Source organism: Astatotilapia calliptera, chromosome 7 (genome assembly GCF_964374335.1).
Source record: "Astatotilapia calliptera chromosome 7, fAstCal68.1, whole genome shotgun sequence".
Lineage (NCBI taxonomy): Eukaryota > Metazoa > Chordata > Actinopteri > Cichliformes > Cichlidae > Astatotilapia > Astatotilapia calliptera.
This window is the reverse complement of record NC_137428.1, coordinates 29,875,955-29,898,601: the sequence shown is the minus strand read 5'-3', so window position 1 is coordinate 29,898,601 and position 22,647 is coordinate 29,875,955. Positions and strand designations below refer to the sequence as shown.

Genomic DNA, 22,647 nt, shown 5'->3' with positions numbered 1-22,647 from the left:
TAAATCGGGGAACTGAGGAGTGACGAATGGCTGGATAAAAAGGAAAACAGACGAGCGTAGCCAAAGTAAAACTCATGCAATCTTCTTACGTACATAACATTAGTGCCATGACAAAGAACGTAAACGATGTACACTCAAGTGACCAAGCAACAGAAATGAAGAAGCCATAATCCTTCATAATCTTTCTGCTGTGGAAAACAAAGCCAAATGTAGGTGTAGTGTGAAAAGAGATCAGTCAGCATGAGTGTGTGCCAAGTTCCCAGACGGGTGTCTGCAGAGGTCTGGATGAGTAACAGCCAGTCATACATTTGCCAGAAGCTCCTGTTTGGCAGGGCAGACACCACGTGTTGCAAACACCAGAGATGCTTCTTAAAGGTCAGGCAAATTTTGAAAATGTTCTAATAAAGTATATAATTTTTCTATATTAACCTATTCTATCAATGAAATTCTTATTGACAGTGTTTAAAAACTGAGAAAATCTTCTTCCTATCGGTTTGATATCACTGTTTGTTACAGCTCTATTTTGTGAAGTAGATGTATTTTTTTTACATTTTCATTGAATAAACCAAAGCAAATTTATCACAATGAAGTGCAAGGCAAGAGAAATTTACTTTAAAAAATGTACATGATTTACAGTAATACCAATAATAACTGATGCTACATCACAAAACACTGAATGAAATATAGATTTACTATTTGATGGGATATCTCAAATGACAAGTGATGACCTTTCTTCTAGCATTAAGGTTTATAGTACTGAAATAAATCAGTCTGCCTCTTCACGTCTCGCATCAGGTCTCCATGACTGATAGCAAAACTCAAGCATTTTCAGACTCATTGGTCAAACACACATAACATCAACTTCATGGCATGAAATCTGTCAAATCTGAACTCGTAGACTGAAAGCAGCACAAACAGAAAATGAGGCCAGAGGTAAACATGTTGGCACAGTCTTGGTTGTTTTCTCATTTGAACATCTGTTTTTGTGTTGAACAATCAAGCAATTATGAAAAGTGTACATGTGCAAAGCCTCTTTTCAATTCATATTCTCACCTGCAGTCCCAGCCTCACTCTTTTGGTGACAGCAGTCTCAGGGAAGATGGCTTCAACTTGGGGGACCAGCTTACTGGTCAGCCGACCGCCCTCTGGACCAATGAGATCACTCTCCTGCTGTATGCGAGACACTACTGCAAAGTAGAGGGGGAAGTCAGTGGAGATCATTCGACGGATTCTCTTCTTCTCCAGCTCCTCTTGGCTCTCCAAGTCTATATTAGGTGAAATAGTGGAGATAAGCAGAGAAAAGAGATAAAGAGGAAAGAAAAAGAGGGTAATGGTAGGTGTTAGGATACATGTCTAGCTGAAAATTTCAGTCTTAAATGAACACTTTGTGGGAATAAAGCCTGTCTGATGCTGCGGAGGCAGCTTCTGTGTTTAAAAAAAACCTTCCTATGCTTGTCTTCTGTAACTCCAGGGACATACATCAAGATTAATACAACCCCTCAAGGTTTCCCTGACAGGCGACATCCATTACAATCCCACTAACCTTCATCCATGCCATTCAGAATAGTTTCCAGTACTTCGTCGCCATAGCGATTACGATGTTCCTTCCAGACCGAGCCGTTCTCACTGCGGAGCACCACAAGCTCTCTGTCTCCTCGTCCCAGTGAGGCAAAGTGAGGGATTTCTACTATCACTGGTCTGTGAATGAAATGTCAGAAAGGTTTTTAGAAAAAGGTAGGAGAGGTGCATATTTTATCTTCTTTTTCTTCGTCTTTTAATGACAATCTATAGGTTTTGGGGAACAGAGAAGACTAAATGCTGTAGTTTTGAAAGTCAAATGCATTTCCCTACTTGCCTGGTTTGGTACTCATCAGACTGAGGTCTGCTCTGCGGTATTATTTTATTTCACAGTGTGCCAAAACATTCTAATTGATGACTCTGAACTACAGGCCAGCTGGTTCAGAGCCCAGACTAACATTAACAGTACAAGTTATCAATGCCATTTGCACTAATACACAGCCTTTTGAAGTGCATGTTCACAGCTTAGAAGATGCAACATGTGTGACTTCTAAAAAACCTCTGCCACTTGATTGGTCAGACCTGGTCCTCTTTAAATGAGCTGATGTCCAGAGACGACATGTTTATGAATGCTTTTTATGTTTCTCCTTGCATGGTTAGAATTTTAATATTGTACAATAAAAATGACCAGTGCTCACGCACAATGGTTTTCAGAAATGCTTGATACATCATCCCAGCATGACTCTGGACCTTTCAGCATTGGTTTTCAACCTAGTCCTTTGTGTACAATACTTTCTGAAGATTTTTAAAAATATTTTTAAGATAATTTGTACCGTAGATGATCCCCATATTCTCTGTAATTTTACACTGTGATAGGTTAGTTTTAAACTGCTTAAATGACTATTTTCCTATAAATACCCCATCATGATCTAGTCTTGTCCATTAAATGGCACAATCACTGAACTTGTCTTGGACATGTCATGTCTATTAAGAGCCACGCAAATACATGCACATATAGGCACTCAAATACACACAAAAGTATTTTGCTTTGACTGTAAATGCACAGTCAAATACGATCAAATACAGTTAATAAACCAAAGAAAGGTCTGATTTACCCAAGGAACTGCATACTGGACGGCCCCAGGGAGATGATCCGGCTAGCGAGGCCCTCGCCCTCCACTAGTGGAGGAGGCGTGGTCAGTTTCTGGGGTTTAACGAGACGGCAAGTGATGCGCGTCGGTGCAGCGCAGGTTCGGGGAGGGATGATCACTCGTAGTCCATGGTGCCTGCTGCCTCGCATGGAGCCCCCTCGAGCATCCACCATGAAACTCACCAGGAAGCTGAGTTACATGGTGCCATAAATTAAGAACATGTAAACTTTACTTTATCAACACACATTTAAACATTAATAAAACACGACAGAAAGAAAAAAAACACAAAGACTGGACTTTCGTCAGGGAAATCCTCCAGCTCTATGAGATGGGAACAGATTATTCATGTGCTGTTTGTTCAGCAGTGTTTTGAATTGATCTGGTTTGCCCGCTCATGGTTTATGCTATTCATAAAGAAGACATCAATTGACTGTGTAGGCGCTCTTTTCATTTGCTTGTCTGGATATGACAGGAGAGAACGAGTGATCTGCAGCAATGCTCAGCAAGAATGATGTGAAAAGATTTGAAAGAGATCCCGATTCTGCTTCTCCTGCATTATACCGGTGGCTTAATACAGGTGTCTCTATGTCTGAGGTCATCTTTTCATACTCACTATTTCAAAAGCTGACTCATGGAGGTACAGTTACAGTAAATTATGACTTTGCATAATTGATAAATTAAAGTGTTTATTGCTGGAATACAGTTCCTTTAAATATAAGATATCTGTAAATTTGGATTGTGATCATCGTGATCATCACTGATAATCATTACAACCACCATTTATCTTTTGGTATCATACCTCTATGCAATAACATTAAAACATAAATGGACTGCATTTACCTAGGCCCTTTTTCGTAGCAGTTTACAGAGCACTTTAGATTGTATATACGTAAAGGATGCTATTGTCACATAAACTATCACCTCAGTAGATGAATTAATGGAATCGGTTGCCAGTTTTAAATGTTAATTGTGTGGATGCTTTAAGCATCCACACTATTGAGTTCCTTCTTGGTGTTTCCGTACACTTTTCGCCGTGGATCTACTTCCACAATTTTCAGCCGATTTTCACCGTTCAAATTTTAAACTATTCTGCGATTTCTGCTAATGACAGCTATGTCTTTTGGTATTTTTCACTATTATACTTTTTAAAATATTAAGCGTTTTTCCTTTAATTTGAAATGAATGGGAAACTTTGCAATTCTGCTAAAATTTGCTTGTTTTTGAAACTTAACTACTTCCTCATATTTTTACGTAGAACAACCATTCAAACTTTAAAATGTTCTCAAATTATTGGGCTATTCAGGTATAAATCAGCTTTTTCAAATCTTTTACCGTTTTACTTTTATGCCTCTTAAAGTTTTGAGTTGCAAAATTGTGATTTCTCACAAAATACATGCGTTGTTATGGTTGCTATGCACTTGGCTTCCAGTGTGCCACTGAAGGTTTCGCAGTCTTCTCTTCATGTCCGAACAACTTCTTGCTACTTGCTAAAATTTCACTCAACTTCCACAAATTATACATCAAAACGTAGGTATTTTTGCTGGCTTTCTGAAAATGTCACTATCATTGTTGTGGAATTTATAGAATTTTGGCAAATCTCCTCAGACCAACACAAAGTCGGAAAACTCTCCATATAAACTCAATGGAGAGCTTGTTCAAAATCACCGCTTGATTTCTGTAATGAGAGGCATTTTCGAATTGTCATATCTCCTTAACGAAGCAAAGTTAAGACATGAGGCTTGTCCCAGTATATCTTCAGACACTCCTGACGCTCACAATTCAAGAATTTCTTTCTCACCTATTACCGTTCTGAAATGAGTTAGACTTGTTTGAGGGTAGGAAATTCGTCCTTCGCTCAGATTTCTTCAGATTTCAAACTCTGGAAATGAACCACTTTTTTCTCTCATCATATCTTTTTAATGGATTTCCACAGAGACCTGAAAATTTCCATGATTGTTCACCAAAGCCTGCTGTCTCTTACGATGAAAGAATAATATTGATACTCCAAATAGATTTAGAGTTAGAAAGCGTTGTTTGAGGGCAAGTCAAGGCAGTTTTTGCTTTGCTCTACTTAGTTATGGTGCATTAGAAGTCAAATATCTTTAATAATTCATATTTTAATGATAAATTGTCAACACTTTAAGATTCCCCCATCTCTTCTGAACAAAACGGTGTAAGAATGACCGTTCTAGCCCCTACGGTTAGGAAATTATAGTCATTTGTTTGAGGGGAGTCGTCATTATGAGAAAAAATCCTGTGTCTCTCTGTGCTGCGTGCACCTGTTTTGGCGGGAAAAAGTGCACAGCCTCTCTGATTGGTGGATTCAAATTCAGCAGCTCCCAGGCTGCTTGACTGAAAACTTGCTTCTCTCTCCCTGTGTGTGTGTGTGCGTGTGCGTGTGTGTGTGTGTGCTACAGAGAGAGAGAGAGAGAGAGAAAGCCTTTTAATGGGATGATCTCATTGTAAGATTCAAATTCAATATATTTAGACTGGTTGACTGAATTGGATCTTGTGTGTGTCTCTCTCTGTGCATGTGTGTTTCCATATGTGTCCATATTTGTGATTTGTCATATTACAGTATTTCTGCTTTTTATAGGATTTGTGCTTAATCATACTATTTCTATATATTTCTGCCATGTCCCCAGGCAGCCAATCCTCTGTGAGGATTGAGACATTCAAATGCACATATCAGGGCCTGCACGGCTTCCCAGCCAGCCAATCATATCTGAGGTCTGCCGTTTCTTCTCTCGTCATATCTCAGCGACAGATGTACAGAGAGCAATGAAAATCGCAGTCAAAGTACACCAAAGTCCGCTGATTCACCCAGTACAAGAATTATGCTTCTAGTCCACCTAGTTTTTGAGTTACACAACGTTTTGTAACTCCAAAAAACGGTGTTTTTCACCTCTCACCGCGATCTAATTCTGACTGCTCATCACCCTGTTTTTCCAAATTTGCTCTCTTTCCCAGTGGCGCAGTTGGTAATGACACGGGTCTGCAAGCCAAAGATCGTGGGTTCGATTCCACCTTGGTCAACATGTTTTTTTCCCTACAAATTAATACACTGTCACAGACCAGTAATTCATATTCATCATTTATTACAATTCTGCAAACTTTTATGATTTTACCAGCTTTTCTAATATGGACCTCACATTCTTGTTAACACTCCATGGCACAAATACTCTTCCCTTTACGCTCTGTGTATGTGTGAGTGTGTATCAATATTTCTCCCATTTTAAAGTATTACTCCTCCATAATTGTATTTCTGTTAAATCAAAGTACTTTTACTACATCTTAGTACTTCTGCTCAATCATAGTATTTCTGCTAAATCATAGTATTTTTGACAAATCAGGATTTTTGTGCCAAATCATAACATTTGTGTTATGTTAAAGTCCATCCATCCATCCATTTTCATCCGCTTTATCCGAGGCCGGGTCGCGGGGGCAGCAGCCTAAGCAAAGAGGCCCAGACCTCCCTCTCCCCAGCCACCTCCTCCAGCTTATCCGGGGGAATACCAAGGCGTTCCCAGGCCAGCCGAGAGATATAATCTCTCCAGCGTGTCCTGGGTCTGCCCCGGGGCCTCCTCCCGGTGGGACATGCCTCGAACACCTCACCCAGGAGGCGCCCAGGGGGCATCCTTGTCAGATGCCCGAACCACCTCAGCTGACTCCTTTCGATGTGGAGCAGCAGCGGCTCTACTCTGAGCCCCTCCCGGATGGCCGAACTTCTCACCCTATCTCTAAGGGAGAGGCCAGCCGCCCTTCGGAGGAAGCTCATTTCTTGTATCCGCGATCTCGTTCTTTCGGTCACTACCCACAGCTCGTGGCCATAGGTGAGGGTAGGGACGTAGATCGACCGGTAAATTGAGAGCTTCGCTTTTACACTCAGCTCCCTCTTCACCACGACGGACCGGTGCAGCGTCTGCATTACTGCAGCTGCAGCCCCAATCAGTCTGTCGATCTCCGGCTCCCTTCTCCCATCACTCGCGAACAAGACCCCGAGATACTTGAACTCCTCCACTTGGGGCAGGAACTCATCCCCGACCCGGAGTGGGCACTCCACCCTTTTCCGGCTGAAAACCATGGCCTCAGATTTGAAGGTGCTGATCCTCATTCCCGCTGCTTCACACTCGGCTGCGAACCGCTCCAGTGCGAGCTGGAGGCCCTCACCCGATGAAGCCAACAGAACCACATCATCCGCAAAAATCAGAGATGAGATTCTGAGGCCACCAAAGCGAAAGCCCTCCGCCACTTGGCTGCGCCTAGAAATCCTGTCCATAAAAATTATGAACAGAACCGGAGACAAAGGGCAGCCCTGGCGGAGCCCATCACCCACCGGGAACGAGTCCGACTTATTGCCGGCAATGCGAACCAAGCTCTTGCAACGGTTGTATAGGGATCGAATGGCCCGTAGCAATGGGCCAGACACCCCATACTCCCGCAGCACCTCCCACAGGACACCCCGAGGGACATGGTCGAATGCCTTCTCCAAGTCCACAAAACACATGTAGACTGGTTGGGCAAACTCCCATGCACCCTCAAGTATCCTCGAGAGGATGAAGAGCTGGTCCAGTGTTCCGCGACCAGGACGAAAACCGCATTGTTCCTCCTGTATCCGAGGTTCGACTAGCGGACGAACTCTCCTTTCCAGCACCCTGGCATAGACTTTCCCAGGGAGGCTGAGGAGTGTGATCCCCCTGTAGTTGGAACACACCCTCCGGTCCCCCTTCTTAAAGATGGGGACCACCACCCCGGTCTGCCATTCCACAGGTACTGCCCCTGATCTCCACGCAACATTGCAAAGGCGTGTCAACCAGGACAGCCCTACAACGTCCAGAGCCTTCAGGAACTCGGGGCGGACCTCATCAACACCAGGGGCTCTGCCACCAAGGAGTTGTTTAACTGCCTCAGTGACCTCGCCCCCGGAAATTGGCGGGTCATTCCCCTCATCCCCAGACTCTGCTTCCTCCTCGGAAGACGTGTCAGTGGGATTAAGGAGGTCCTCGAAGTATTCCTTCCACCGCCTGACAATTTTCTCAGTCGACGTCAACAGCGCTCCGCCAGCACTATACACAGTGCAGGTAGAGCACCGCTTTCCCCTCCTGAGATGGCTGACGGTTTGCCAGAATCTCTTCGAGGCAGTCCGAAAGTCTTTTTCCATGGCCTCTCCGAACTCCTCCCACACCCGAGTTTTTGCTTCAGCCACTGCCCGAGCCGCATTCCGCTTGGCCTGTCGATACCTGTCGGCTGCCTCCGGAGTCCCACAGGCTAACCAAGCCTGATAGGACTCCTTCTTCAGCCTGGTGGCTCCCTTCACCTCTGGTGACCACCATTTGGTTCGGGGATTACCACCACGGCAGGCACCAACCACCCTGCGGCCGCAGCTCAATGCAGCAGCTTCGGCAATGAACATGGTCCATTCGGACTCGATGTCCCCAGTCTCCCTCGGAATGCTGTCGAAGCTCTGCCGGAGGTGTGCGTTGAAGATCTCGCGGACTGGGGCCTCTGCTAGACGTTCCCAGCACACCCTCACTACGCGTTTAGGTGCACCAGGTCTGTCCAGTGTCCTCCCCCGCCACCTGATCCAACTCACCACCAGGTGGTGATCAGTTGACAGCTCAGCCCCTCTCTTTACCCGAGTGTCCAGAACATATGGTCGCAGGTCTGGTGATACGATTACAAAATCGATCATCGACCTACGGCCTAGAGCATCCTGGTGCCACTTGCACTTATGGACACTCTTATGTTCGAACAGGGTGTTCGTTATGGCCAAACTGTGATTAGCACAGAAGTCCAATAACAAAGCACCGCTCGGGTTCAGATCAGGGAGGCCGTTCCTCCCAATCACGCCCCTCCAGGTCTCGCTGTCGTTACCCACGTGAGCATTGAAGTCTCCCAGCAGGACAACAGAGTCTCCAGGTGGAGCACCTTCCAGCACCCCCCCCCAGGGACTCTAAGAAGGCTGGGTACTCTGAACTGCCACTCGGCGCATAAGCACAGATGACAGTCAGGACCCGTTCCCCGACCCTAAGGCGCAGGGAACAAACCCTCTCGTCCACCGGGGAAAAACCCCAACGAACCAGCAGCAAGCCGAGGGGATATTAGAATACCCACCCCAGCCCGCCGCCTCTCACCAGGGGCAACTCCAGACTGAGACAGAGTCCAGCCCCTCTCCAGGAGACTGGTTCCAGAGCCCAAGCCATGCGTAGAGGTGAGCCCGACTATATCTAGCCGGTACCTCTCAACCTCACGCACTAACTCAGGCTCCTTCCCCACCAGAGAGGTGACATTCCATGTCCCTATTGCCAGTCTTGGCAGCCGGGGGTCAGTCCGCCAGGGCCTCCGCTCCTGGCTGCCACCCGACACACAATGCACCCGACCCCTATAGCGCCTCCTGCGGGTGGTGGGCCTGCGGGAGGATGGGCCCATGTCTCCTCTTCGGGCAGTGCCCGGCCGGGCCCCATGGACTAAGGCCCGGCCACCAGACGCTCGCCCTCGCTCGTTATGTTAAAGTATTACTACTAATTGGAGGAATTTCTGTCATGTTACAGTATAAGTTCTAAATATAGTATTTCTGCCAAATCATACTATTTCTACTATATTATATTTTTCTTTCTAAATACAGCATTTCTGCTATATAATTGTATTTCTGCTATGTTATAATATTTGTGCTAAACCAGAGTATTTGTGCTGAAACATAGTATTTCTGCCAAATGATAGTATTTCTGTCAAATGATAGTATTTGTGCTAAAACATAGTATTAATTTAAAATTACAATATTCATAGTTCATCACAGTGTCTCTGGTAAATCACAGTATTTCTACTATGTTGTACTATTTTTCTAAATCATAGTGTTTCTGTTATGTTTAAGTATTTTTGGCTAAATATATTCTTTCTGTTATCTTATACTATTTCTCCTAAATTCTTGTATTTTTGAGAAGTTATCATGTTTCTGGTAAGTTACAATATTTCTGCTAAGTTCTGCTATGCTATTGTATTTCTGCCAAGTATTATGTTTCCTCTAAGATGTTGCAGTTCTGCTAAGTTATTCCATTTTAGCAAAGTTCCTTTGCTTTTGCAAAGTTTTTACAATTTCTGCAACTTTTCAGCTTTTTCAGCTAGTTTTTGCAGACAGCTTCAGCTTTAAAGCATCCACACTGCATTTTCGCAGGAAATGCAAATTTTTCTAGTGACATTAGAGTTTAAACAATTTTGTTAATTATAATCAGGTTAAGAGAAAAATAGATGATAAATATAATATGCTTTTGACTATCATCATAGGCTTTTAACAAGTCTGCACTATCTGCACTTTTTTTTTCTATTTACTTTTTTGTAAAGCCAGAAATTTCACAGTCTGCCAAAACACTATAATAAGAATCCTGACAAGAAGCATCGACGACTGATACTGTTTAACATAAAAGCAATTTTAAAAATTTGGTTTAACGGGGAAGAAAAACATTTTAATAACTCACCCAGTGTGAATAGGGCTGGCTACAGGGCTGACATTGTCTGAAGTCTCAGTAGCTGGACTGCTTGGGATAAGAGAATCTTCATCATATTCTTTTGGCAAAGGGACGGGGGTGTGCTGAGGTCAGAGAGGGAGAAATGAAAATGGAAAACGGTGAGAAATTGAGGCTGTAAAACAGCTATGACTGAGAAGATTAAACCAGAGAAAAATAGGAGGGAAAGACTGATATGAAAAGAGAAAGAGGTGATATAAAACATGAAGCAGAGAGAAGACCATAATAAAGGAAGAGGTATGAATAAAAGTCAGAATCTGGTTCAATAATATAAGTTAGTGATATTTCCATTTGAATATCTGTCTTCTATAGCCTCTTTTTTGCACCTTAAAAACTTCATTCTGCACAAGAAAGTGATTGTCAAGCAATGTTAACTTAAATTAAGTGTCCCTTTACGAGTACATACAAGTATGTAACAACTACGTAACAAATCAATGGCTTCCTATTCAAAGAGGAAGCTTAGTTTATATACTTATCAGATCCAACTAATCCCAAATAGCTAGAAGAAATTAGAAAAGTATTCAAATGGGAGCTCAGGTCTCAGGAGGATAAGATAAAGTAACAAATGCTTACAAAGCCACTCTTAGTCACGAGCTAAGCATACCTGATCCAGCATAACTGTCTCTGGTGACACACAGGGGATCCTGGGAATAGCAGGAGAATATGGACTGTCGAAGAGGAGGTAGGAATAAGGTAAGACAAGAAACCATCGCTGAATATGACACCGCTATCAAAATTCTAATAAAATCATATGAGCTCACTCTGCTGCTTCTCATAATCTAAGGTAAGGATAAATGAGCTATGTCAGTAATTTAATCGCCAGTTCAAATTTCATTTTCAATTATATCATATTAGGCATTCTTCACATAAAGACTCCTCGTCACACCACCTCACACTGACTTACGTGGTGCCCATGCCGCCCTCAAAGTCTCTGAGGGTCTTCTTTGGGGAGAGAAAGTCATCATCCTGGTCCTTAAAATCATCAAGCTTCAAATAGCGAGCTCCGTCCATCCCCAGCAACTCGTCTCCTGTGGTAAAAATGTAAAAGAAATGTTTAGAAAGAACATGGAAAATGAACACAGAGAAAAATAAGTGGTAAGGAACAGGTTGCAAGGAACACATAAGGAAGTAAGAGAGAAAAGGATGACACCAGGGGGATACGGAGTAAACTTTAAATTAAGGACAAGTTCTCCCAATAAATATCAGTTTATCTCAATACATTTCAAGTTGTTTCAAAATGTATTTTATGAGAAATGCTCTCAAAACCTTGAACTCTCTTCAAATTCGAGTAAAATCAATTTTGATATAATCCCCAGATGAAATCTGTAATTACTACTCCACCATCCTTCCCATCCCTTCACCAAACCACAGAAAAAAATGGCCACAAAGCAGTTCCAAACATTTTAGTCCAAGCAATGGAGTCAAACCAACAACAACCAGAGCCGATGGAAACCAAAGTAGTGAAAGAAGAGGATTGGTAAGACAGTGAATATCAACACAGTTTAGGACACTGCATGGACAGCAAACTGCAAGGCACCTGGTGACAGCTTTTTTAGTGAGCATGCCCATTAAAGATGAAATCACATGTGGTGATGGTTGTTTCTGTGTAGGAGAAAACACCTTAATTATTAAATAGGAATGATACTAAAATAATAATTATAACAACAACTTTAAACCGCTTCACAAGACAGACACTTTAGCACCCATTCGTATAAGCTGTTCAGGAAAACAAAGCAAAAAAATGTTAAAGAAGTAAAAAGTGAGAAAATTAAACAAGTATAAAAACAAGAAAACACATTGCAAAAGGAAAAAATGCTTCCAAAACGTGTTGAAAAGATTCGAATTTGGTTTATTTTTTCTAGATTTTTAAGGCAGGCCGATGACTGTATAAACTGGAGCTGTTTGCTGGAAAGTGTCACAGCTTTGCCACAGTATGTGTTTTATCCGTTTATGGATCAATTACACTGTAAAAATCAGGAGGAACAGCAACGCTGCACTGCAAGGGAGCCATTTAAATTTAAATACAGAAATATTGGAGTTCTGTCAATGATAGATCCATGACCAGATATGTGCTGGTAAAAGGAAAATGTTGTGACTACATGCTGATGACAAACAGACTTTTTAAAGAAAAAGCAAATCTCTGAACAAGAGGGAGAACAGGAGAGATCAAAGATAAGACAGAGAAAATAGAGGATAACAAACAGGGCTGGAGTCGAAAGTAGAACTGATTAGAAAGACATTTAGTGACACACAGAGAAAATGAGAAAGTGCAACTGCAATGAAGGCACAAGTTTACGAGTCACCGGACCGGACAAGGCAGAGATACAGACACAGTCCTACCTAACGTTAGCTGGGCAACCCCTACAAGACAAATGGAAAAGGGTGTTATAAACAGTCGCACATATACAGTCAAATTCATGCTGGTACTTCGACATGTCAGTGTACTTCCCATGCGCTCGTCTTCTACCAAAATCAGAGCTGAAAGTTAATTATCAAAGCTGCACAGTTGATGCTTTTAACATAATCAAATAAGACAGCCTACCTTCATCCTCTGAAACATCCAAAATCTCATCTACAGTTTCGGGGAAACTCATCCGATGCTTCTCTGTCGTGATCTGTGGAGAACCAGGGTGGGAGTTAATTTGCAAGCAGTGAGGGAGCTGAATGTAATTAGGAAAACAGAGTTTGCTCAGTGAACATCTGATCATGGTGGGTCAACGTTTCTTCTTCATGTACTGGTGTAACTAGGTGAACCATGCTCACCGCAGAAACGGACTCCTCGGTTACCAGCTTGAGCACATCGATGACAGAGATGTAACCCAGCCTCTTAGCAATGCCCAGGGGAGACGTGCCGTTCTACACGGAGACAGATAATTAAAATTACTAAAATCATTTCCACAGATTTTAAGAACTTTATTCTTTCCTGTAGAAAACATATACTCTTGGGAAAAAGAAGTATTTTAGTGTCCTGTGAAAAACAAAAGTAGAAGATCTCAAAGCATTCAGGTGTTTGTAGACAAAATACCACAATCTTGCCAGGAGTCAACATCCCAACAGATTCTCTACAATTCTCAGAAAGTGCAAAAAACCCAAGAGCTACAGCTCTGATTCTACAGGTCTCTGCTAGCATGTTGACTATTAAAATCAACTTCAACAAGTATGGTTTATTTGATGGGGTTTCCGGGAAGAAGCCTCTTCTCCTTCAAAAGAACAGGACAGTATGGCTGAAGTTTGCCAAGTTGCATCTGAAGAAACCACAAGAGGTTTTTGGACAAACAAGGCCAAAGAGGAGATGTTTGGCCATACTGCTCAGCACCATGTTTGGCAAAAACAAATACCTCATGTCAACTGCCAAGCATGCTGGTACTGGACGGGTGATGATTTGGGTTTGTTTTGCAGCTTGGGCGCCTTGTATTCATTGAGTTGACCATGAAATCTGTCACATTTGAGGCCATCTGTCCAAGAGCTAAAGGTTGGCTGGTATACAACAGCATGGCCGCAAAAGAAAGGAATCAAGGTGTCACAGTGTCAAAGTGCAGACCTCAGCCTGACTGTAATGCTGTGATGGGACCATAAGAGATCTGTATATAAATGAATGCCTGCAAACCTCCATAAACTAATGCAATGTTGTAAATTATAAAGTCATACAGCAAATCATTATTTCAAGTTGTTGCAGCTAAAGGTTGTTTTACAAGCTACAAGGTATACTTAGTTTATCATGACTGCATGGAGTCCTGTAAGAAATATAGTTTTTATAATTACGGTACACATCTACAACATAAATAAAAAAATATGAAAAATGAAGGCAAAAGGTGAACTGATATATCCTACAGGCTGCAACAAACATATACTGGACAGTATCCACCATAGTTATACACATGTCCAAACTTCTAATATATCAAAACTAGTGAATGGAAAGACAAAAAAAAGCTATTAAATTTTGCGGTTTAATTACTAGGTCTTAAACTGCATCTTTCAGGCCTTTCATAAATTGTGCCTGTCAAAATCTTAATTTAAAATCTAACTAACCAATTAGGGCTGTCAGGTGTATGTAGTGATGTAAAAATAATCTCTGAACAAAGTATCAAAAATTAAAAATACTGATGTAAAATAAATGGATAGACAAAATAGGATGCAACATCAATTTTAGTTGGGGAACTCTAGCTCCAGAGTACACACTGAAAAATAAAAGTTTCATTGCAACGTAGTCACAGCAACTAAAAAAGTAAATAATAGTCCTGACAGTGAACACACATACATTGTGCATGTGGAAAAACGTTTACAGAGAAATATTTAACAGGATAGGAATGTTTATCAGTCAAGAGAGCGATGATGATGATGATGATGATCTGTGATCTGAATCTAATCTAGTGCTAACTATTCTACTGAAGGCAATTTCTTTATTTGTTATCACATGTTTGTTCCTTCAGAAAAACTGCTGCACAAGGAAGGGTTTAGTAAAGGTTTCTCACCGAGGTGATCTCATTGGGTTGGGCTCCATGTTTCAGCAAGAGTGTGACAATATCTGTGTGGCCCTGCTGGGCTGCCTGGTGCAGAGGGGTGTAGCCCATCTGCAGCAAAAAAGAAAGCGATAAAAAAGTTTTGACGGACAAAAGAAGAAACTAAATATGATTAAAAAAAAGGGGGGGTGCTGACAAGGAATTTTACCCTTGTCTTGGCGTTCACATGAGCTTGCTGCTGCAGAAGGAACTTCACCATCTTGATGTTGCCATAATGACAGGCCACGTGAAGGGGTGTGTAGCCCATCTGAGCCAAAGAGAGAAAGACAGCAAGCTGTTGTTTAGTTGCTTTAGTGATACCCATTAATTGTCAGTCTAAATATCGGGCAAATATGTGCTTAGTCATTTGGCGCACAAGACTGTATAAAGACAAAAGATGCCATCTCTTCAGTTCATCACACACACATGGTATTTTATGTCTATGTGTATTCAGTGGAATCGATGTAGCTTACACGTGAAGCAGCATAAACAGATGCCCCCTGTTTGACCAAAGTGTCTGCGATGCCCACATGACCCTCCTGGGCCACAAGATGCAGAGGAGTCAGTCCATTCTACAAAGAACGACCAGAGGAATGAGCATCATAGTTTATCTATTGTTTGGACAGTATATTAATCTAATAATCATTTTAAAAAAGCACATATAAAACTACAGGAATTAAACTTTACTCTTTAGAACATGATCAATTCTCTCCATTCTAATATTATACCTTGTTTCCAAGATTTACGTTGGCCTGTTTGGAAATGAGCAGAGCCACCATGTCAGGCCGTCCCTCCTGTGAAGCCAGGTGTAGGGGCGTGATGCCTTGGAGGGACTCAGAATTGGGCGATGCCCCATTCTGAAGAAGACAGCTGGCCACCTCCATCTGGTTCTGCTTGGCTGCTATGTGAAGGGGAGTGTATCCATTCTGCAGAAAGAAACAAGGACAAAACAGAAATAAAAAAGTGGACATTGCTATTCTTCCAGCATATAACTTAAACGCTGCTGTGAGAGAGCACTTGCCAGTACAAAGTTTGCTATGCAAGTCAATGTATGCTTGAGAATCACTCTAATTTAGCCTGTTTTGTATGATTGTCAGTCATGGATTGGCAGGTTATGCTGGCCTGCCTCTAATGTGCACACACATATGTGTGAACATCTTACTCGGGCAGTGCTGTGTGCAGATCCTCCCTTGCTGACCAGGAGTCTAACAACATCCAGGTTGTTGTGATGGACGGCCACATGAAGGGGTGTCAGACCATTCTGTTAACCACAAACACACACACACACATACGCATGAACATATATATAACCCACAGATGCACACACATATGCAAAAAAACCACACAGAAACATGTATATATGAAACACATACCATGGTAATCAATCAATTAGCTGAAAACAAAATTATCTCGGGGTGGGGTCAAACTTGCAGAATGAACTGCTCCTCACTGCCTGTCAACAAAAGTACAGACTGGCTCACCTTCCCAGCTGCATTTGGGTTTGCTCCTCTTTCCAGAAGGAGTTCAGCCACATCTACCTTTCCATATTTGGAGGCCACGTGGAGGGGAGTGAAACCTTTCTACTCAAATGAAGAAGAAGAAGAAAAGACTAAGATGTTTGTCAAAGATTCAGTTGCATCTGTACACCACAATGTTTCTGAATATGGGGTTTTACTATATGTAACTATTTGTGGCTATCTGTGCTTATATTTAGCTGAGAAAATTATTTTAAATTATTTAATTTAGCATAAGACAGACTCAAATAACCTCAACGGTCATCTTTTGCCAGAAGCGGTTCAGTTAGCAATAAAACGCGGTCTGCACTAACTGAGCATTTAATCTTAATTCTGATTTTACCTTTGTCATCTTTATTTGCTCCGCTCCAGCATCCAATAATATTCGAATAGTCTGGACATGTCCTTCACGTGCTGCAATGTGTAAAGGTGTGTGACCTGCAGTTGTAGCTGAGTCAGGGCTGGCCTTGTGCTCAAGGAGCAGCTTGACAAGCTCCTTGTGGCCCATACGGGCTGCACAGTGTAAAGGTGTCTGGTCATCCTGGACACAGAGGACAATGAGTTTAGTTCAAGTTGGAAAACAGATACAGCTGAGCATCGGGAAATTAAACATCATGCCTAATAAAACCTGCCACTGTGTACATGAAACAGCCTTTATGCATTGTTTGTGACAACTTAAAAAGATCAGTGATTGACTGATAATTGCTGCACGATCATTTGTAAGTTTGTTTTGGGTGCTGAATAAGGTACTATTACTAGTAATAATAATAATAATAATAATTTTATTTATAAAGCGCTTTCAAACAAAGTGCTGTACAGCTATTTGAAACTGAAAAGATAAATAAATAAAAGCGATACACAGCAATAATAATAATAATAAGTTAAAACAGTAAGAATTCAAAAACGAAAAGCCGTAGAATTAAGACATGTAAGATAGGGTGAACAAATGTGTCTTCAGCTTAGTTTTTAAAACCTCCAAAGAGCATGCCTGCCTAATATCTCGAGGGAGGTTGTTCCACAGAAACGGGGCATGGAAAGAAAAAGCACGCTCTCCAATTGTCTTTTTTCTGGCTCTAGGAACCTTTAGAAGGCCAGAGTCCTGAGTCCTGAGCACGGGATGGGACATAATGGTGTAAAAGGTCAGAGAGGTATGAAGGTGCCAGTCCGTTTAAAGCCTTGTAGGTGAGCATTAGGACCTTAAAATCTGCTCGAACCTGACAAGGTAGCCAATGAAGAGATCTCAGTACAGGGCTAATGTGCTCAACTTTCCCAGTTCTTGTTAAAATGCGAGCAGCTACATTTTGCACCATCTGTAGACCTTTAAAACTTTTCTTTGGTAGCCCAGAAAGAAGAGCATTACAATAATCAATACGTGAAGACACAAATGCATGGACAAGAACCTCTGCAGTGTCGCTTGACAAAACTTGTCTGATTCTGGCTATATTCCTCAAATGATAAAAGGCGGTCTTTGCACCCAGAGGAGCTTGTAGAAATATTTGTTTTGTGTTTTGTTTTGTTTATTTAGTGGCATGGACAGGCTGACCCTCCGTGTTCTGCTTGGAAGCATTGGTAGTACTACTAGTACTACTACTCAGCTCATACCTTAGCCTTGGCATCCACTTGTGCTGAGTTCTGGAGCAGGAACTGAGCAACTTCACAGTGTCCTGCTCTGGAGGCCATATGAAGAGGAGTCTCCACTTTCTGATGTAGATAAATACAGGTAGTTACTCAAATGACAAAATAGCACCCCAAATGTGTATATAAGGGTCCATATGTATACTGACATTTGCAGTTCATCCATCTGTAACAACCTACAATGAAAAGTTTCTATATTTATTTATTTTGAGTTTTAAAACTTTCTGATAAAGTTCAAACACACATATTTTTTAAAATTTAGAGTAAATCTTGTTTTAATCCTCTATCGTAGTATTAAAGGCCATGGTTCAGATTGGCCTTTTAATTTCAGTAATCCAGTAGTTAATTATTATTTAATATGCATTCCACAAAACAGATCTCCAAAGGAGTGACTTTATTCCCCTTTCAGTCAGATTCAATTTGTTCTGTTCTGGGATGAGAAAAGCAGTGCTCACCACATTGGAAGCATTGGGTGAAGCCCCTCTTTGGAGCAGGTTTTTCACTATGTTCAGATGCCCCATGAAAGCTGCTACATGAAGAGGAGTGAGACCAGACTGTGAACAAAAAACAGAAAAGAAAAGCACATCAAACTCATGCATTATAAATAGGCTAAATTACATTTAACCTCATTAGCCACGTCTGTCTGGCCTATGTGGATTACTATCAATGATGGTGGCAGCGATTTAGAGAGCTGTGATTAGCTCTGTCAAGTACCATACAACTGTCAGGGTGAGGGCTTGCACATCGGGATAAGGATTTGTTAATTTTTAGACCCTTTTCCTCGTGGTCACACCATCCTACCTCTGTGACAGCCTCTAAGGAAGCAGAGTGCTTAAGCAGCAGGTCCATAGACCGCATGTGGTTCTTCTTGCAAGCAATATGCAAAGGTGTGAAGCCATTCTGCAAACATAAAAAAATAGTAAAAAAACAGCTCAGAAATAAATCACAGTGCTGAAGATTTTTGACTTTTCAGTTTAAAAATGGGTTGTACATTTTCAACTCAAAATTACAGAAAACGTTATTTTTAAAGGACTTAATATAAAGATTTTTTTTTTTTTACTAATTTAGAAGTTTGCTGAACTGAACACAACTATAACTCATTTAAGGGCAGAAGACAAAGCAATGTGAGCTGAGTTTATGCCAACTTTGAGAAACGGAGAATATCAAATTACTGCTACAGTTAGTTCCTCATTAACACAAGATCCTAGAATGTATGAATGCCATAGAGATCACATTCATTGCCTAAAACTTTCCACAGTAACTTAATAGAAATTATCTCAAAAGAAAACGGTTACTCACAAGAGCCCGTGCATTGGCTTTGGCCCCCTTGTCCAGGAGAACTTTGGCCATGCGATGGTGACCGCAGTGGGCTGCTACATGAAGAGGAGTTAAATGGTCGAGTGTGATATCATCAATCTCAGCATTGTACTGGAGTAGCTGCCTGACACAGTCCATGTGATCCCCCTGAGCTGCCATGTGGATGGGGGATAGACCGTTCTGTAGGAAAGAACAATACGATAGGGACTCCAGCGATCAACTGTAGGCTATATGGAGGCAGAGCAGGTTGGAGAGTTGACACTGACTGAGTCATCATGGGATTTTCTCAGTAGCTAAATGTGGAAAAGACTCCACATTAATGAAACATGCAGCCATGGTGATTGCTTCTCCTTCTGTCAGGAATCTCACCCTATTTGTAGTATGCTCATCTGTCACACCAAACTTCTCCTTCACTTCATCCATGAACTTCCTCTGGAGTGTTCCTCTTGTCATCCTGTCTGGCAGCTCTATATTTAACCTATGTCCAACATCGTCCAATATATCCACTATACCTCCTCCTCACATGGCCAAATCACCTCAGGCTTTCCTCTCTAACTGTGTCTCCAAACTGTTGAACCTGAGCTGTCACTCTAATAGACAAACTTTTGTTATGGACAATGAAAATCTAAGCATCTTCAACTCTGCCGCCTCCGTATCTGCCTCCAGTCTTTTTGTCACTTACCCTTTTCTCCAAACAAACATCATGGCTGGTCTCACAACTTTAAAACCTTCCCTTTCACTCTTGCTGCTATTCTTCTGTCCACCCTGTTTGCACTCTGTTCTTCACATCTCTTGTTCACTGTCTGTTACTTTGGATGGTTTGGATGGTTGACTCCAGGTATTAGAACTCATCTAACTTCACCACTTCTGGTTCTTGCAGCTTGTAGTTCGTCTTGCTTCTAACGACTTTCAGTCCTCTTTTCCACAGAGCATACCTCCATAGATCAGCCATAGTGCAATATTTCACAAAATCCACCTACCTTGGTTTTAGCCTGGATGGGAGCACCGTGTTCTAGCAGGATCTCAATAATGCGAACATGACCATTCCTAGCTGCACAGTGGAGAGGAGTCAGCTCATCCTACAAAGAGAGAAGTGAAGCAAATTAGACAAGAAATAAACACCATGAAGTGCAGACTAACAAACTCCAAAATCAGGCTGGGAAATGTAGAAGATGTTAAATTGCAGCTTAGTACCTTAGTTTTGGCATCAATCTGTGCTCCTCTGTCCAGCAATAGTCTGACCATCATTACGTTGCCCCTCCTAGAGGCTATATGAAGGGGTGTGATGCCATTCTAAACAATCAAAGTCAATAAATCAAGTCAATTTTATGCTTATAGTATAATTTATATCCCAGCTATATTTACATTAAAAGCTTCTGCATGTAGATATATATGTAGAAAAGCAAATCGTTATGTTTTATAATATTAAACTGACCTTGGGGGTAAAGTTTACATTCGCTCCTCTGTTCAGCAGCAGCTGGGCTACACTCATATTTTCATAGTGAGCTGCAATATGCAGAGGTGTGAAACCAGTCTAAAGAGAAAGAGAGAGACAGACACACAATGGGCATTAGCAAGCAACAGTTTAAAAATATTTACTAAATAAGGACAATGTGAAAGGTTTACAGATAAAAGAAGGAAGGAGATTACAGAATTTTCCTTAAATGTGTATAATTAATTGAAAGAACTTCCTTATCAGCTGCATTTTTGTGCTCATGCAACATCTTTTCTTTTTGACTGACTTATTGACAGTTTAGTTTACCCATACTCAGTGAATGCATACCTTGCTAAGAACATCAGGGTTGGGGTCGTTCTGCAGGAGAACTGCAGCAGTGCGCGTGTCATCGTTTCTTGCAGCAATGTGCAGGGCAGGGAGGCGGACTTTGCCCTTGGTGCCATAGTTGATGAGCAGTGCCACTACGTTTTCGTGGCCCTGCTGTAGGGCCACTGCAAGGGGAGTGAAGCCATCCTGAGGGAGGGGACAATAAGCAGAAGAGAAACAGAGAGGAGAGAAGAAGAAGAGGAGGTTAATTAAAGGACGAACCATTTTTTTGTCACTAAAAATAGACTGCAACTATTTTTTTTTTTGTAGGACTCTTACAATGAAAACTGTGCAACACACCAATTCAAGTATGTACATTGATAGGTGACAGAAAAGGTAGGCCAAAACAAAATGGAATGAGAGCAGGCATAATAAAGGGAGATGTTAGATGTTAGCATGTTAGAGACAATGTGATTTCAAATTATATCCTCTTGCCCGACAATTTCTGTTTGTTCTATCAATTAAAACCACTAAATATGTTCCTATTTATTTTCTATTGTTAATTGTATTTACATGATCCCGCAATGTTTGTTGACAATTAAAGTTTTGTTGTTGTTAATTAAGGAAATTTCCATTTGGTAAACCCTCTCGCATTGGCACAATTGTTGACTACTTTACACATCCTACAGTTTCTTATAATAAAGACCCATCATCAGTGTGGTTTGTCAGGAAACACCCAACAATAAACAGGCTGTTGAAAGACACATACCTCAGTTGGGAGACTTTGATTGGCACCATTTTCAAGCAGAAATTTGACCACTTCTAAATGGTTCTCCTGTGCTGCCATGTAGAGAGGACTGAACCCTTTCTGTTGGGACATAAATACATTTTGTAGAAAAAACACACAAGAAATGGACATCCACCTATACTGCAAGTGGTGATGTCAGAAAACAAACACACATATGCATACACATGTATACTACTATGCAAAAGTTAGAGCAGTTATGAACAACAATCCAAAGGTAAAGCCTGAGTCATGAAGAACTATTTTCAAAGCACCCATATTTTCATAGAGGCCTAATCCAAACATTATGCAGTTAGCCTTAGATTACATGAATGGACAGAGGACACTGATACAGCTAAAGTTTGGTAACAAACTTTGCCCCAAACAATCCTGCCTATTAATTATTAACTGCATCCAGCAGAATTGGTTCTGTCTTTAAAGCAAAGAGGCGTCAGAAAATTTTGTACTGCACTTTTTTAAAAGGTTAATGATGAATAAAAATTGCAAAAATAAAAAATTGTATCAGTTTTTAAAAGCATCCTACCTTTACCTTTATGGGTAAAGTACTGGATACAAAACAGGTGCTTATCTTTCCGAGGACACAGACGCACACATGTTTATGAGTACAGATACTATATATAAATATGCAGAGAAATGATTTATCAGCTGCTGTGACACATATTCAACAGGAACAAAACACGCACAAATGCACATACACACTCGACACACTTGGCTCATACGTTCAACCCTTCTACGCAGCTTGGGGCGACTCACATGTGACTGGGCATTAACATTGGCACCATAGTTGACGAGCTCAGCCACCACCTTCTCCTGCCCTGCCAGCGCTGCGATATGGAGAGCAGTGTTCCCTTTCTTGAGGTCACATAAAAAAACCACAGAGAAGGCGAGAAAAGAAAATTAAAGTGAGTGAGAGGGCAATTATTACA

The 22,647-nt window shown here is 41.6% G+C and overlaps 1 protein-coding gene across 3 annotated transcripts in view; it reads right to left on the bottom strand.

Annotated features, from left to right (window-relative positions):
* The window catches only part of LOC113025917 (uncharacterized), an 84,353-nt gene that overhangs the window by 23,213 nt on the left and 38,493 nt on the right, over positions 1 to 22,647 (bottom strand). For all 3 annotated transcript variants that reach the window (XM_080304388.1, XM_080304386.1, XM_080304387.1), the window contains exons 4-28: positions 22,475 to 22,573; positions 21,686 to 21,784; positions 20,938 to 21,123; positions 20,590 to 20,688; positions 20,349 to 20,447; positions 20,135 to 20,233; positions 19,137 to 19,334; positions 18,639 to 18,737; positions 18,293 to 18,391; positions 17,805 to 17,903; positions 16,546 to 16,743; positions 16,170 to 16,268; positions 15,851 to 15,949; positions 15,417 to 15,614; positions 15,162 to 15,260; positions 14,858 to 14,956; positions 14,662 to 14,760; positions 12,953 to 13,045; positions 12,732 to 12,804; positions 11,094 to 11,217; positions 10,794 to 10,857; positions 10,142 to 10,254; positions 2,634 to 2,858; positions 1,544 to 1,698; positions 1,054 to 1,265 (exon numbers count right to left, since the gene is read on the bottom strand). In XM_080304388.1, the coding sequence (XP_080160514.1) occupies positions 1,054 to 1,265; positions 1,544 to 1,698; positions 2,634 to 2,858; positions 10,142 to 10,254; positions 10,794 to 10,857; positions 11,094 to 11,217; positions 12,732 to 12,804; positions 12,953 to 13,045; positions 14,662 to 14,760; positions 14,858 to 14,956; positions 15,162 to 15,260; positions 15,417 to 15,614; positions 15,851 to 15,949; positions 16,170 to 16,268; positions 16,546 to 16,743; positions 17,805 to 17,903; positions 18,293 to 18,391; positions 18,639 to 18,737; positions 19,137 to 19,334; positions 20,135 to 20,233; positions 20,349 to 20,447; positions 20,590 to 20,688; positions 20,938 to 21,123; positions 21,686 to 21,784; positions 22,475 to 22,573 (3,126 nt within the window). The remainder of the gene's footprint in view (positions 1 to 1,053; positions 1,266 to 1,543; positions 1,699 to 2,633; positions 2,859 to 10,141; positions 10,255 to 10,793; positions 10,858 to 11,093; positions 11,218 to 12,731; positions 12,805 to 12,952; positions 13,046 to 14,661; positions 14,761 to 14,857; positions 14,957 to 15,161; positions 15,261 to 15,416; positions 15,615 to 15,850; positions 15,950 to 16,169; positions 16,269 to 16,545; positions 16,744 to 17,804; positions 17,904 to 18,292; positions 18,392 to 18,638; positions 18,738 to 19,136; positions 19,335 to 20,134; positions 20,234 to 20,348; positions 20,448 to 20,589; positions 20,689 to 20,937; positions 21,124 to 21,685; positions 21,785 to 22,474; positions 22,574 to 22,647) is intronic.